This window comes from Theropithecus gelada, chromosome 20, assembly GCF_003255815.1.
Source record: "Theropithecus gelada isolate Dixy chromosome 20, Tgel_1.0, whole genome shotgun sequence".
Taxonomy (NCBI): Eukaryota; Metazoa; Chordata; class Mammalia; order Primates; family Cercopithecidae; genus Theropithecus; species Theropithecus gelada.
In genome coordinates this window covers 25,424,185-25,440,118 of record NC_037688.1, presented here as the reverse complement: position 1 = coordinate 25,440,118, position 15,934 = coordinate 25,424,185, and the positions used below count along the sequence as shown (strand labels likewise).

At 47.0% G+C, this 15,934-nt stretch overlaps 1 protein-coding gene across 3 annotated transcripts in view; it reads right to left on the bottom strand.

Moving 5' to 3' along the window:
- Nucleotides 1–4,038: 4,038 nt before the first annotated feature.
- CTCF (CCCTC-binding factor) overlaps nucleotides 4,039–15,934 on the bottom strand; it is an 82,501-nt gene continuing 70,605 nt past the window's right edge. For 2 of the 3 annotated variants that reach the window (XM_025370220.1, XM_025370222.1), the window contains 5 exons: nucleotides 15,272–15,432; nucleotides 13,769–13,951; nucleotides 12,790–12,925; nucleotides 6,687–6,848; nucleotides 4,039–5,527 (listed from right to left, as the gene is read on the bottom strand). In XM_025370220.1, coding sequence (XP_025226005.1) covers nucleotides 5,343–5,527; nucleotides 6,687–6,848; nucleotides 12,790–12,925; nucleotides 13,769–13,951; nucleotides 15,272–15,432 — 827 coding nt within the window. In that variant the 3' untranslated portion in view covers nucleotides 4,039–5,342. The remainder of the gene's footprint in view (nucleotides 5,528–6,686; nucleotides 6,849–12,789; nucleotides 12,926–13,768; nucleotides 13,952–15,271; nucleotides 15,433–15,934) is intronic. The other variant, XM_025370221.1, reaches the window with a different exon arrangement.

Sequence of the window (15,934 nt, the reverse complement as noted above, 5' to 3'; positions counted from 1 at the left end):
GAACAGACATAATTTGGATTAAAATCTAAGGCTCGAAGACCACACAGAACCCTCAAACTGCTTGTAGGGTGACAATTCAGTAGGTCTCACACAGTACTGCCAAGGAACCAAGAATGCAGGTTCTGGCCAGGTGTAGTGGCTCATGCCTATAATCCCAGCACTTTGGGAGGCCAAGGTGGATCATCTGAGCTCAGGAGTTTGAGACCAACCTGGCCAACATGGTGAAACCTTGTCTCTACTAAAATACAAAAAGCTGAGCGTGGTCATGAGCACCTGTAGTCCCAGCTACTGGGGAGGCTGAGGCACGAGAATTGCTTGAGTCCAGGAGGTAGAGGTTGCAGTGAGCCAAGATCTCACCACTGCACTCCAGCCTGGGTGACAGAGCAAGACTCCATTTCAAAAAAAAAAAAAAAAAAAAGCAGATTCTGCAGGCACACTGCCTAGATGATACCTAACATGTTACTTAGCCTTTCTGGTCTTCCAGTTTTGTTTGTAAGCCGGAGCTATTAACTAACCTCAAGCCTTGCTCTAAGGATTCAATGTTTATTTTTTTTTATTTATTTATTTTTTGAGACGGAGTCTCGCTCTGTCGCCCAGACTGGAGTGCAGTGGCCAGATCTCAGCTCACTGCAAGCTCTGCCTCCCGGGTTTACGCCATTCTCCTGCCTCAGCCTCCCGAGTAGCTGGGACTACAGGCGCCCGGGACTACAGGCGCCCGCCACCTCGCCCGGCTAGTTTTTTGTATTTTTTAGTAGAGACGGGGTTTCACCGGGTTAGCCAGGATGGTCTCGATCTCCTAACCTCGTGATCCGCCCGTCTCCGCCTCCCAAAGTGCTGGGATTACAGGCTTGAGCCACCGCGCCTGGCCATCAATGTTTATTAAGGGAAGTGCCCGCAACAGTGCCTGGCACTCAGATAACACATTTGCCAGGTCTACCATGACAACCCAGGGATTCCAAAACAGAATGACAGAAAATCCACCTCACTGGGATTTTTCTGTTTAGAATGACAAGGAGGAAAGATGAGAGTGACTGCCAAAAGGGTTGGAGTCATGCCCAGGTGGAGGGCCTCTGGAGGCTACAGCGACGCCAGTGGGGCCAGTCCCTGTGTGTGTGAGCACATGGGGGCAGGCAGGGACAACTAAGAAATCAGGCCAGGCTTGCAGGACTAGCCACGTGGCTGGTGGCAGTCAGGGCGGTAGTAACACAGCAAACCTGATCTCAGAGACCAAGTGAACACATGGGACTCAGTTCTTACAAGTGACAGTGACTCAATGAGAAGTTGTCAGCTTGTTCAAGCCCTTCTGTGTTCTGGATGGCATGTTACTCCATGGGCGTTCAGGAAATGCCAAAGCTCCTGAGAGTATTAGCCTTGCCTGTTCTGAGTAGCACAGGCTGAGGACGAGACTTGCCTCCCAGGTGGGCCGGGCTACGCCCCCTTGGTGCTGCCACAAGGCTCACCTCAGATGATTTTCGAAGACCAGGTCCTGACAAGCCAGAGAAGAGCTCAGGTACTTGCTGAGCTGGGCAGCAATAGGGTGGTGATGCCAGCCCAGGGGTGAAAAGGGCATAGATTCTTTACTTCTGTGGCTTAACAGTGAGGGAGATGCACGCGGGTTCAGGAACTTCCCCGTCAACAGTTCTCTGGGGTGCAGTAACAAAACTGGCTTCTGCTGCTAAAGGTTTTATAATTAAGGGTCAGACAGGATGCATCCTGGGCTATGCAGCAGGAGGATCCCTTTTCAGCCTTAACTCCCCCACAATGTCAATTCTTTTGCCCCCTCCCAAGCTAAAACAAATCCACTTACAGAGGGCCGGGAGTGGTGGTGCACGCCTGTAATCCCAGCAGTTTGGGAGGCCGAGGTGGGCGGATCATGAGGTCAGGAGATGGGAGACCATCCTGGCCAACACGGTGAAACTCCGTCTCTACTAAAATTCAATTAGTCAGGTGTGGTTGCATGCGCCTGTATTCCCAGCTACTGCAGAGGTTGAGGCAGGAGAATCGCTTGAATTTGGGAGGCAGAGGTTGCAGTGAACCCAGCTCGTGCCACTGCACTCCAGCCTGGCAACAGACAGAGACTCTTATCTCAAAACAAACAAACAAACAAATAAACACCTTTCAAACAGAATATGTACAATCAGGAATGACAGGCGGTGTTGAAAAACTGAGCCTCGTTGTTCTGCAAAAAGGTTATATATGCTTAGGTGGCTGGGCATGGTGGTTCATGCCTATAATCCAGCACTTTGGGAGGCTGAGGCAGGAAGATCACTTCATTCCAGGAGTTTGAGACTAGCCTGGGTAACATAGCAAGACCCTATCTCTACAAAAAAACTAAACAAAACCAAACAAAACAAAAATGAGCCAGGTGTGATGGCATGGCCTGTAGTCCCAGTCCCAGGAGGCTGAGGTAGGAGGATTGCTTGAGCCTAGTTCGAGGTCACAGTGAGTTGTTTGTGCCACCACATCCCAGCCTAGGTGACAGTGAGACCCTGTCTGAAAAAAAACTTGGAATTAAGAAAAAGTTGGGGCCAGGTGTGGTGGCTCATGCCTGTAATCCCAGAACTTTGGGAGGCTGAGGCGGGCGGATCACCTGAGGTCAGGAATTCGAAACTAGCCTGACCAACATGGTGAAACCCCATCTCTACTAAAAATACAAAAATTAGCTGGGTGTGGTGGTGGGTGCCTGTAATCCCAGCTTCTCAGGAGGCTGAGGCAGGAGAATGAATCCCTTGAACCCAGGAGGTGGAGGTTGAAGTGATCCGAGATTGTGCCACTGCACTCCAGCTTGGGTGACAAAGTGAGACTCCGTCTCAAAAAAAAAAAAAAGTTTTGGCTGACTGGTAGTGGGTACCCTGGTGGGTAAACCATGGATGGGAGACAGAATTCAAGCTCCAACAGACCGAGACCACTAACTTTCAGAGCAAGGAGTTCACTGCCTGGCTGAATCCCGAGGCCCCAGGAGGCCCTGGGTTGTTTTCCTGGGAGACCCATCTGTGTGGACAGCACTAGGCAGCCAAAAGCTTCACATATTTTGCTGTTACTTCTCATTGAAAACTTGTAAGTTGGAATTTTGGTTAAAAAACTCGAGTAAGTGGTTTAAACTTTCACTTAAAGTGGGTTTGCCAAAGCAATCTGCCTAGAAACAGCAGCAGCAGCAAGATGATTTTCCAGTCACGCCTAAGATTCCAAACACGACACAACTCCATCCACCTTCCTGGGGTGCTAACAGGCAGTTCTATTATCTAAGACAGTCTCCTCACTACCCGGTGGTTGTGCATCTGTCTCTCCTTTCAAATGAACTTCTCTAGGGCAGGCTGGGTCCAGCTTCTCTGTTCCCTCACACCTGCCAGAGCTCCAGGTACATCCGATCCCAGGCCTCCTTGAGCTGAGATGCTGAGAGCCTCCTATTAGCCCCTTTCACTCTAAGCAGCTCTATGGCCCATCTACTCTGTGCACAGGGCACCTACTCAAGTGGATCACAGAAGCTGGCTGCCGTCCATCTACTCACCTGTACTCAAGCACACTTTTTGGGGAGTTAGAGAGTTACAGCAGGGGCTGGGTGCGGTGGCTCACGCCTGTAATCCCAGCACTTTGGGAGGCTGAGGCGGGAGGATCACGAGGTCAGGAGATTGAGACCATCTGGCTAACACGGTGAAACCCTGTCTCAAATACAAGAAATTGGCCAGGCGTGGTGGCAGGCGCCTGTAGTCCCAGCTACTTGGGAGGTTGACGCAGGAGAATGGCGTGAATCCAGGAGACGGAGGTTGCAGTGAGCCGAGATTGCGCCACTGCGCTCCAGCCTGGGCAACGGAGCGAGACTCCATCTCAAAAAAAAAAAAAAAAAAAAAAAAGTTATAGCAGGATGTGCTCAATATCCAGTCACCCGCCAAGATCATATCCTCCCATCTGCTAGAGAAAGTACCATCCCAGGAACAGAGGTTGCCTGTGAAAGGCAGCAGCCTGCACAGCTTGGAACCACGTATGCAGTCCCCCAACCTCCCTCAAGTAGGCAGGAATCACGCAAGATGGAGTCTTTGAAGCACTTGTTAATCCGTTATGATTTATTAGCTGTACAGCAGTAGATCCTCCTCCCCAGCTTTCAACCCCATTACATATTTTATTACAGGTCTCATGTTGGCGTCCTAAAATAATGAAAAATATCACACAGTACAGCTAAGTACAAAATGCATCAACCTAGAGTCTGATAGCTAACTGATGGCTCTCTTAAAAGCAATACACAGAAGAAAAAAGTGTTTGAAATCAGTAAGACTGAGGCTCTCTAAAAAACACATTTTTAAACATGTGACAGTTCATGTGCAAGAATCACTTTTTAGTTGGTTTTGTTTCACATTATTATTTTTTGAAGATCCAAAGTTTAAATTACTGACCTAGTGAAATTTTCTGGCCCAGCTTATAAGGGCTGCTGTGACCCACTCATAATCACCCTTCTGCTTTAACAGAAGATTTATAAAACACAACAATCAGCTACAAACAGGGCAAAGAAAATGTTGATGGGAAATCATAACTGAAAGTTAATTGTACAAGGTTCAAATGCTGGCTCCGTGGGCTGGAAATCATGATCTGCCACGTGGGTGTCCGTCACTGGTGGGCAGTGGTCTGGGTGCCATTCTGCTACATGATTGTGATCCAATTCCTTGTCAACATTTACACACTACAGAGTCTGTGGTAACTTAATTTGCAAGTAATTAAAATGCTGGGTTTTCTTACACTGCACTTCTTTTCAACCTCTTAATTAATGGAAAAGATTAAAATGTAAAAAAAGTTATTTACAAGCTTGACCATACCAGAAACTTTGCCAAGAAAGAGGCAAAGCTTTCAGGACAGAACCTGATCGTAGCATGCCATACTACTGGTGTGCAGCTGACTCCAAGCAAAGGGAGTCAGGGAAAAGCAAAAGCAAAAAACAGTTTAAAAGTCTAAGTCCTTCCCAAGTATGCATTTACAATTAAAAACTCTCTTGGGAAGAAGACCATAGAACTCTGGGAAGCCTGGTGGCCATTCTGGAGTGGTTTACCACATGGAGGGAGGGGTCAATGTCTCCGTTTCCATCTAGGAAAACGAGTTAGTCGTCAACACTGTCCTCAGCACTTCACAGTAAACCCTCGGGGACTCAGAACATTCCATGATTTGCTAACATCAGACAGCAAGTTCTAGTAAAATCACATTTTTTTCTAACATCATCCTTGAAGTTTTTGTTCTTGGTATGTTTGGTAAAATGATGCTTTTCCCAAAGCCAAAAAAAGAAAGAAGGGAGAAAAATTAAGATGCGGGCCGTTTAAACACAGCCCAGAGCAGTCCTGGCGACACACAAGGCTCCGCCATCACCGGTCCATCATGCTGAGGATCATCTCGGGCGTGAGGTCTCCGTTGGGGGCGTCTGTGGCAGCTGGCTGGGGCTCCTCTTCTTCTCCCTCTGCGGGCTCAGCATCTGGCTCTTTTTTTACTTCAACTATAATGTTTTCAATTGCACCTGTATTCTGATCTTCAACCTGAATGATAGCTGTTGCTGGCAAAGAAGAGCACAGACAGAACAAATGGTGCATTAAAGCCCCAAGAATCACAAGGGTCCTTCAGACTGACATCAAACAGGATGTCAGCAATGCAGGAAAGCCTTATTAGATAGTGGTCCAGAGAGAGTCAATTTATTTATTTATTTATTTATTTTTTTGGAGACTGAGTCTGGCTCTGTTGCCCAGGCTGGACTGCAGTGGCCGGATCTCAGCTCACTGCAAGCTCCGCCTCCCGGGTTTACGCCATTCTCCTGCCTCAGCCTCCCGAGTAGCTGGGACCACAGGCGCCCGCCACTTCGCCCGGCTAGTTTTTTTTTTGTATTTTTTAGTAGAGATGGGGTTTCACCGTGTTAGCCAGGATGGTCTCGATCTCCTGACCTCGTGATCCGCCCGTCTCAGCCTCCCAAAGTGCTGGGATTACAGGCTTGAGCCACCGCGCCCGGCCTCAATTTATTTTTTATTTTATTTTTTGAGACGGAGTCTTGCTCTATCACCAGGCTGGAGTGCACTGGCACGATCTCGGCTCACTGCAACCTCTGCCTCCCGGGTTAAAGCGTTTCTCCTACCTCAGCCTCCTGAGTAGCTGGGACTACAGGGGCCTGCCCCTACGCCTGGCTAATTTTTGTATTTTTAGCAGAGATGGGGTTTTACCATGTTGGCCAGGCTGGTATGGAACTCCTGACCTCAGGTGATCCTCTCGCCTTGACCCCCCAAAGTGCTGGGATCAAAGGTGTGAGCCACCGTGCCTCACCCTGAGTTTCTTAGAAGGGGCAATCTCAGCACAGAAACTGCTTTCCCTCTCCACCCTTTACGATTTGGCTCTTTTATATTCATTACCGCATCCATTCTGCCAGCTGACTGCGACTTTGGTTGTTTTTCAAAACCCGCCCACATTAACAGTACCCATCTTGTAGAACACAAGTACCCTTCTACTCTGGACTTCTTCTCCTTGAAATGTAACAGGCCTCTAAAGATTTCCTCAGATGTTCCTCAGTAAAAACTCCTAAAAAACCATTTCCTGAGAGTTTGTTCTCGACATGCCCTTAACTTGTTCTCATGGCTTAGTTCCCACCTCCCCAAAGAATAAGGACCCATCTGGCTCCCCCACATGCTCGGAGAAGACTCCAGCCTCCAGAGCAGAGATGAACAACTTACGCTGGTTCTGTTTGGGCTGGTTGGTTCTGCCAGGGGGTCGTCCTCTCCGCTTCTTGGCAGGTGGTGGGGCTGGGGTCACAGGCTGAGGCTCTGGCTCGGGTTCAATTTCTACGGCAGGCTCCTCCTCATCCTCATTGTCGTCCAGATCTGGTTCAGCATTTTCTTTTCATGAAATCAGGAAGCACAGGTGGTGGGACAAGGAGAAGGGTGGTGGAAGAAGAAAGAAAACAATTACATATTCTTTGAAGTCTTGTTTTTTTATATATATATATATTTCTTTTCTTTTTTTTTTTTGGGACAGGGTCTCACTCTGCTGCCTAGGCTGGAGTGCAGTGGCACGATCTCGGCTCACTGCCACCTCCATCTCCCAGATTCAAGTAATTCTCATGGCTCAGCCTCCTGAGTGGCCGGGACTACAGGCACGCACTGCTATGCCCAAGTAATTTTTCTTTTTCTTTTTTTTTTTTTGAGACAGAGCCTCACTCTGTCTCCCAGGCTGGAATGTAGTGGCACGATCTCGGCTCACTCGGCTCAACCTCCGCAACCTGGGTTCAAGCAATTCTCCTGTCTCAGCCTCCTAAGTAGTTGTGACTACAGGCATACGCCACCACGCCCAGCTGATGTATTTTTAGTAGAGATGGGGTTTCACCATATTGGTCAGGCTGGTCTTGAACTCCTGACCTCAGGTGATCCACCTGCCTTGGCCTCCCAAAGTGCTGGGATTACAGGCATGAGCCAACTTGCCCAGCCAATCCAGGTAATCTTTGTATTTTTTGTAGAGACGGGGTTTCGCCATGTTGGCCAAGCTGGTCTCAAACTCCAGATCTCAGGTGATCTGCCCACTTCGACCTCCCAAAGTGCTGGGATTACAGGCGTGAGCCACTGTGCTCAGTCTATTATTTTATTAAGAAAAACCAATTTAAGGCTGGGCACAGTGGTTCACACCTATAACCCCAGCACTCTGGGAGGCTGAGATTGGAGGATCACTCATGTTCAGGAGTTCAAGACCACCTTGGGTAACACAGTGAGACATTATCTCTACAAGAAATAAGAAACTGGCAGCTGGGCGCGGTGGCTCATGCCTGTAATCCCAGCACTTTGGGAGGCTGAGGTGGGTGGATCACCTGAGGTTGGAAGTTCAAGACCAGCCTGACCAACATGGAGAAACCTTGACTCTACTAAAAATACAAAATTAGCTGGGCATGGTGGCGCATACCTGTAATCCCAGCTACTCGGGAGGCTGAGGCAGAAGAATCACTTGAACCCGGGAGGCAGAGATTGCGTGGAGCTGAGATCCGCCATTGCACTCCAGCCTGGACAACAAGAGTGAAACTCTGTCTCCAGAGAGAGAGAGAAAAGAAAAAAACAAAAAACAAAAAACAAAACAAACGAAATTGGCTCAGTGTGGTGGCTCATGCCTGTAATCCCAGCACTTTGGGAGGGCGAGGTGGGCGGCTTACTTGAGTTCAAGAGTTCGAGATGAGACCAGCCTGGCAAATATGGTGAAACCCCATTTCTACTCCAAAAAAAAAAAATGTGGCCAGGCATGGTGGCTCAGGCCTGTAATTCCAGCACTTTGGAAGGCCAAGGCGGGTGGACTGCAAGGTCAGGAGATTGAAACCATCCTGGCCAACATGGTAAAACCCCGTCTCTACTAAAAATACAAAAATTAGCCAGGTGTGGTGGCAGGCACCTGTAATCCTAGCTACTCAGGAGGCTGAGGCATGAGAATCACTTGAACCTGAGAGGCAGAGGTTGCAGTGAGCTGAGATAATGCCACTGCACTCCAGTCTGGGTGACAGAGTAAGACTTTGGGAAAAACAAACAACAAAAAAAGATAAATTAAAAATTAAAAACAAAACAAAAGTCCATTTAAAAATGCTTTTAGGGGAGCAGGGTGTGAGGTTCCAAAGTAATAAATAAAAATGCTTTTGCTGGAATTTTTGCTATCAGGATTAATATAATGAACAGGTATTGCAGCAAAATGAAGCAAATTGATTTGAATACTATTATTCGCACTTTATGTGGGACTGGCTATTAGTTTTTCCTTTTAGCTTTAGACCCTACTTTTTTGATTCAACACAATACTGAATTTCAAATTTTAATGATCCCCCTACCTACTATACCAGGATAAAGCAGGACACTAAGCCTGAAATGGACCCTTGGAGATGTGGTTCTGCTCATCTCTAAGTGGGCAGGAGGGTTAAGAGTGTGTGTGTCGGGGGACAAGACGGAAATTCTTTTTTTTTTTTTTGAGACGGGGTCTTGCTCTGTCACCCAGGCTAGAGTGCAGTGGTGTGATCATAGCTCACTGCAGCTTCTAACTCCTGACCTCCCAAAGTGTTAGGATTATAGGCTTCATCCATCATGCCTGGCCAGAAATTCTTACACATTGTGAGGTCCTATTTACTAAGGTAAGTAGCAAGAGTTTTTTTGAAACTATTATTGATTCTCTTTTAAAGTCAAGTTTTTGGACTTAATTCCCAGCTGTACCAGACCTAATGTATCATTCCCAACCCTTTTGCTCTCCTCCCTAATGCCACAGTTGTCCATCCATGGTAAAATAAGTGGTACATAAAAGTGAGGAAATTATTGTATAAAGAATACTGATGAGGAGTCAGGTAATGAGGCTCTGAGTCTCAGATCTCTTACTAGATATGTGACCTGGGACATCTGACCAGCTGAGACTCAGTTTCCCTGAGCAATTTCTGTAGCACTCTCACTCCACTTAATAGTGACCTGGAGATCAACAGGACTGAGGCAACTCATGTAATCCTGCTCCATAACCTACAGTCTACCACAAACACAGCTTTTACTTATAGCAAACATCACAATTTTAAAATTCACCATTTTCCACTTAGGCTTCGGTACTTCACTGAATGAGGGTGTTACCCTCATTTTATAGAAAAAGTGAGAAACTAAGTGATTGCAATGCACAGCCAAGTCACAGCAGGTAGAATTCAAACCTCTGCCCTCAGTCTGGGCTGTTCTGGTGCCCACATCTGCAGGCAGCTAAAGAGCTTTTGTTATCCCTCCCCCATGGCTGTGGCACAAAATGTACAATGCCTGCCTTCCTCTAGAAAGCACAGGTTATTGACGTGCACTCTCTTTCTCTGGAACAAAATGTTTAAATTTAGAGATCTGTGGGTAAACTCCTGATCTTCCAGATAAAATGCCTTATTTCTCAAGTGACTGAAATCCTAAGTGAAAATGTGGGGAATGTAGAGATAAGTGGCAGTGTGTCAAGAACGAGAGATGCTTCCCTGCTGAACTTCTTCAAGCCCCCTATTGCCTAAGTTGGCCCAATGCCTAGAAAACTAAACAAATTCAGTCAGAATTGGGGGGAAAAGCATACAAAGGCAGGCTAACAGGATCAAAGGCTTATTGGCTTGGTGGTATTTCAGCAAAAAGCCTTGAAAACAGCAGTAGACCATCTGCTGGTCGATTTCTGTAGATAGCCGACAAGCAGAACTTCTGGGTCAGGACAAGTAACACTGCATGGCCATCAGTGGCATGGAGCCCAGGCTGACGTCCATTTTCTGGGGGAGATAAAGAGTCACTAGGTATAAGGCCTTGAACCAAATTTCGTGCTCTACTAAACAGCAGCAGACCGAAGGAAGAACTGTAGAAATCTATCAGAAGCTATCAATAATCTCTTTAGACTTAAGATGCTTCTGGTTACATATGATGAGGGAAAGAAGCTGGTCTTCCTGGAGATGAATCACAAAAGTGAACAAGGAAGTATCAGGAGAAAGCAGGACACAGGACAGAGTCTGGCAGCAGGGGGCTTTGCAACTAAGAGCAACTATAAAGGTTAAGATTATCTGATCACTGGTAATATCTGGGAGTCTCCCAACATTTCTGAAAACCCCCAACAGTTCACTGCAATAATTTTTTTCTTTTTTTTTTTTTTGAGACAGGGTCTCACTCCGTCGCCCAGGCTGGAGTGCAGTGACACTATCTCAGTTCACTGCAGCCTCAACCTACTGGGCTCAAGCCATCCTCCCACCTCAGCCTCCCAGATAGCTGGGACCGAAGGTGCAGGCCACAACCCCCTGCTGATTTTTGTATTTTTTTTGTAGATACAGGGTTTTGCCATGTTCCCCAGGCTGGTCTTGAACTCCTGAGCTAAGGTGATCTGTCTGCCTTGGCCTACCGAAGTGCTGGGATTACAGGCGTGAGCCACCATGACCAGTGGCAAATTGACATCTTAAAGGAGGCATACACTTAACACCCAGTGACTGAAGAAGATGCTACTTAAAACAGATACTCCAGGCCGGGCGCGGTGGCTCATGCCTGTAATCCCAGCTACTTGGGAGACTGAGGCAGGAGAATTGCTTGAACCTGGGAGGCGGAGGTTGCAGTGAGCCGAGCTCGTACCACTGCACTCCAGCCTGGGCAACAGAGTGAGACTCCGTCTCGGAAAAAAAAAAAAATGTAAAAAAGTAATAAAATCAATTACTATAACTCACCGTATTAATAGTCATTAGACAGCATTAATTAGAAATACAAATTAAGGCCGGGCACAGTGGCTCAAGCCTGTAATCCCAGCACTTTGGGAGGCTGAGGAGGGCAGGTCATCTGAGGTCAGGGGTTCGGGACCAGCCTGGCCAACATGGTGAAACCCTATCTCTACTAAAAATACAAAAATTAATAGGGCGTGGTGGGGCAAGCCTGTAATCCCAGCTACCTGGGAGGCTGAGGCAGGAGAATCGCTTGAACCCAGGAGGTAGAGGTGCAGGGAGCAGAGATCACGCCACTGCACTCCAGCCTGGGCAACAAGAGGGAGATACCATCTCAAAAAACAAAAAAGAACACCAAACAAACAAAAAACCAAAAACAAAAAAGCCCAATAAGTGACTAAAGTTCTTCAATATGTTACTTATTCAAAAAATCTCATCCCCTCCCCACTATTTCTACTGACAACCAGTGCAAAACACAAAATGAAGAATCCCTAGACTATCAGGCATCATCTATAATCTCTCCAGTTTAATGGTGCTTCTGGGAAGTCCATTCCCTAAAACCAAACTCTCTACCACCTTTTCCATCCATACCTTAAGTCTTTAGTTACAGAGGTGTCTTCCCACCTGGATGCCAGCAACCCACATATCCACACTATAGAATCTAACACTCTGAACATGTTTGTGTAATTAAACGTGGCCTCCAAATTACCAAGACTCTTGTTCTTCCACCCTCTTTGTGAGGCTTGGCACTTCTTTTTTTGGAGACAAAAAAAAAGACGCCTAGGATGGAGGGCAGTGGCGTGATCACAGCTCACTGCAGCCTCTATTTCCCGGGCTCAGGTGATTCTCCTACCTCAGCCTCTCGAGTAGCTGGGACTATGGGCATGTACCACCACACCGGGCTAATTTTTAAATTTTTTGTAGAGACAAGGTTTTGCCATGTTCCCCAGGCTGGTCTCAAACTCCTGACCTCAAGTGATCTGCCCATCTTCGTCTCCCAAAGTGCTAGGATTACAGACACGAGCCACTGTGCCCGACCAAGGCTTGGCACTTCTAAGCATAACCTCCTGCCTGGGTTTCATGACTAGAGAGGCAAAAAACACTCCAAAGAGTACCTGTGGTAGGAAAATAGGCAAGATTTTAAACTTTAAATGGAGAGATTAAGGTAGGAAGAGAAAGGCTGACCTTCACTGACTTGATCAGCACCTCTCAAGGCTAGGCTGACACAGGCAGTCAAACCATAAGTGAAGAGGCTTAAACAACTTTCTTCATGTCCATTAGATTCACTGCTCAAATCTAGACCAGCTACCTAAATGTAAAAGTTAAGAACATACGACAAGAAACTCGGCTGGCCTTAGAATATCACAAATTTGAATAAACTAAATAAATATTAATTTTGCTTTGACTTTAACTGAAGATTACTTATAAGGCATTAATAAGTGGAATGCCACGAGGAGAAAAGAAAATGTGCCCCAGAAAAACACTAACTGCTGTTGTAAATAGACATTAGGAGATGAGAAGTTTAAAGAAAGGAAGAGCGTGTGCCTGCCTCTGTATCTCAGCATATCCAAACATAAATACACTGGAAACTGGGCTCCAAAGCCTGCCATAGTAAGCAAACCAAGAAACAAGTCACCTACCACTGTCAGAGGAATCTTCTTTCTTAGAGCGCATCTTTCTTTTTCTTCCACGTTTACTCTTCTTCGTTTCTCCTCCATTCTCCCCCTCTACACCATCTGGGCCAGCACAATTATCAGCATGTCTTGCCATGGTATTCTAACAAAAAGAACAAAATCCTCTTTCACACCACTACAAAAGCTAAGATCAGATTGAAAGTTATTTACTTTAATAAAATCCATATTAAGCCTAAAAATTCTAGTATCTGCTAAGTGTGTCCTGAACACGCTGTCTCTGCTCAGGGGAAATGGATAAGGCTAGCTTCTTTGAGGGGAGGCTCAGCAGCCTACAGACAGAGACAGGGGAGGATTCAGACCAGCTCCTAGTTCTGTCAAGATCTAACACAGCCCTCAAGAGAAGACCCCGCACAGGCTACAGCTAGCTAGGGGTGGGGTGGGGTGCAGGTTTCAATCCACCTAAGGAAATTTCTTTTTTTTTTTGAGACGGAGTCTCGCTTTTTCGCCCAGGCTGGAGTGCAGTGGCGTGATCTCGGCTTACTCAAGCTCCGCCTCCCTGGTTCCCGCCATTCTCCTGGCTCAGCCTCCCGAGTAGCTGGGATTACAGGGGCCTGCTACTGCACCCAGCTAATTTTTTGTATTTTTAGTAGACAGGGTTTCAGCGTGTTAGCCAGGATGGTCGCGATCTCCTGACCTCATGATCCACCCACCACGGCCTCCCAAAGTGCTGAGATTACAGGTGTAAGCCACCGTGCCCAGCAGGAAATTTCTTTATACAATCAATCAATTCAAAGATACTGTGTTCCCCATCAGTGGAAGGGCTCACACATGGATAGAAACATCAAGATGGGGTGACTAACACTTTCCAAACAATGGAGCATCTCTGTTTATAACCTCAGTGAAAAAAACTACCTTGCTCTGCAGAGGAAGACCAAAAATCCAATATTCAGTATCATAATAGGAAAAGTGAAGTTCTGACCCTTACCCGACGTGTAAATGTTTTCCCACACTTAGAACAGACAAACGCCGCAGGGACAAAGTTGGGGTCGTGATAGCGCTTGAAGTGCATGTCGAGAAGCTGCTTCTGGCGGAAGGTCTTATCGCAGTGGCTGCAGGCATAAGGCTTCTCCCCGGTGTGGGTGCGCTTGTGCATGATCATGTGCCTCTCCTGAAATGGCATAGGGGGAAAGGCCTCTGAGCCTGCTCATGGGGCTACTATCCCAGCTGCCACCTGCATGCAAGTGGCCAACAGGTCTTTCTCACCCAAGCTAGGTCTAGACTCAACATGGCTTGAGATGATAAAGCTATATATTTAGAGACAGGGTCTTGCTCTGTTGCAAAGGCTGGAGAGCAGTGGTGTGATCATGGTATACTGCAGCTTCAAAATGGGACCACAGACATGAGCCACCATGCCCAACTAATTTTTTTTTTTCTTTTGAGACGGAGTCTTGCTCTGTCGCCCAGGATGGAGTGCAGTGCCGCCATCTCGGCTCGCTGCAACCTCCACCTCCCAGGTTTAAGCCGTTCTCCTGCCTTAGCCTCTGGAGTAGCTGCGATTACAGGTGCCTGCCACCACACCCAGGTGATTTTTGTAGTTTTTAGTAGAGATGGGGTTTCATTAGGTTGGCCAGGCTGGTCTTGAACTCCCAACCTCAAATGATCTGCCTGCCTTGGCTTCTCAAAGTGCTGGGATTACAGGTGTGAGTCACCTGGCCCCAGCTAAATTTTTTTTTTTGGAGACAGTCTCACTCTGTCACCCAGGCTGGAGCGCAGTGGCGCAATCTCGGCTCAACGCAACCTCCACTGCAGGTTCAAGCAATTCTCCTGCCTAAGCTTCTGGAGTAGCTGGGATTACAGATGTCTATCACCACGCCTGGCTAATTTTTGTATTTTTAGTAGAGGCAGGGTTTCACCGTCTTGGCCAAGCTGGTCTCGAGCTCTTGACCTCAAATGATCCACCCACCTCGGCCTCCCAAAGTGCTGGGATTACAGGCACTTGAGCCACCCTGCCCGGCCCTAATTTTTCTTTCTGTAGAGACAGGGTCTCTCTCCGTTGCCTATCTCGGCCTCCCAAAGTGCTAGGATTACAGGTGTGAGCCACTGGGCCCCGCTTGATAAAGGTATTTTTAGTGTGGTGCAGAACTGCTTCCGTAATTCTAGCACAGACAGAGCTGCTTATTCCTGCTGAGCTCCTTCTCTGGCTCTCCCCCAAGAGTCATGTCCCCGCATGAGATTCTTCCCCTCTCTCAAGTCCTGGACTTACTTTCCACAGTTTTCAGAGAGATGTCTGCTTAAGGAAGAGGTAAGCTGTGACTGAATAAAACATCAGCGGGACATGGGATAATACAATTGACAAGGAGCATGACCTTTGATTTTGGTGACATTCCTCATAATCCAGTTTGAAAATACTATCCTTAAAATATGTAAATGCCTTCTGATAACACCAGACACTGAGGAAGCACCAACAACTTTCAGTGAAGGTTCCTACCTGTCTACAAGCGTAATCACACTGGTCGCACTTAAAGCGCTTCTCATTCTTGTGTGACTTCTGATGCTGGATGAGGGCATAGCGCTCATGAAACACAGCATCACAGTAACGGCATTTCTTGCCTTGTTCAATATAGGAATGCTGCTTTCGCAAGTGGACACCTGAAAGCACAGTAAAAAGCCCAGTGTAATGTTAAAACACAAACAAGCACTTTAATAAGTTACTAATACATTTCTCTTGATTTTTTTTTTTTTTTTTTTGAGACGGAGTCTTGTTCTGTCGCCCAGGCAGGAATGCAGTGGCACAATCTCGGCTTACTGCAAGCTCCACCTCCCAGGTTCATGCCATCCTCCTGCCTCAGCCTCCCAAGTAGCTGGGGACTATAGGCGCCTGCCACCACGCCTGGCTGTTTTTGTTTTTTTTTGTTTTTTGTTTTTTTGTATTTTTAATAAAGACGAGGTTTCGTCATGTTAGCCAGGATGGTCTCAATCTCCTGACCTTGGATCTGCCCGCCTCGGCCTCCCAAAGTGCTGGAATTATAGGTGTGAACCACTGCACCCGGCCCATTTCTCCTGATTTTTAAGTTTACTCTGGGTGTTACACAAAAAATGAATGAAAAGACAGAGTAAAAGGTGCAGGGAGAACAATTAAGATTGTTCAAAT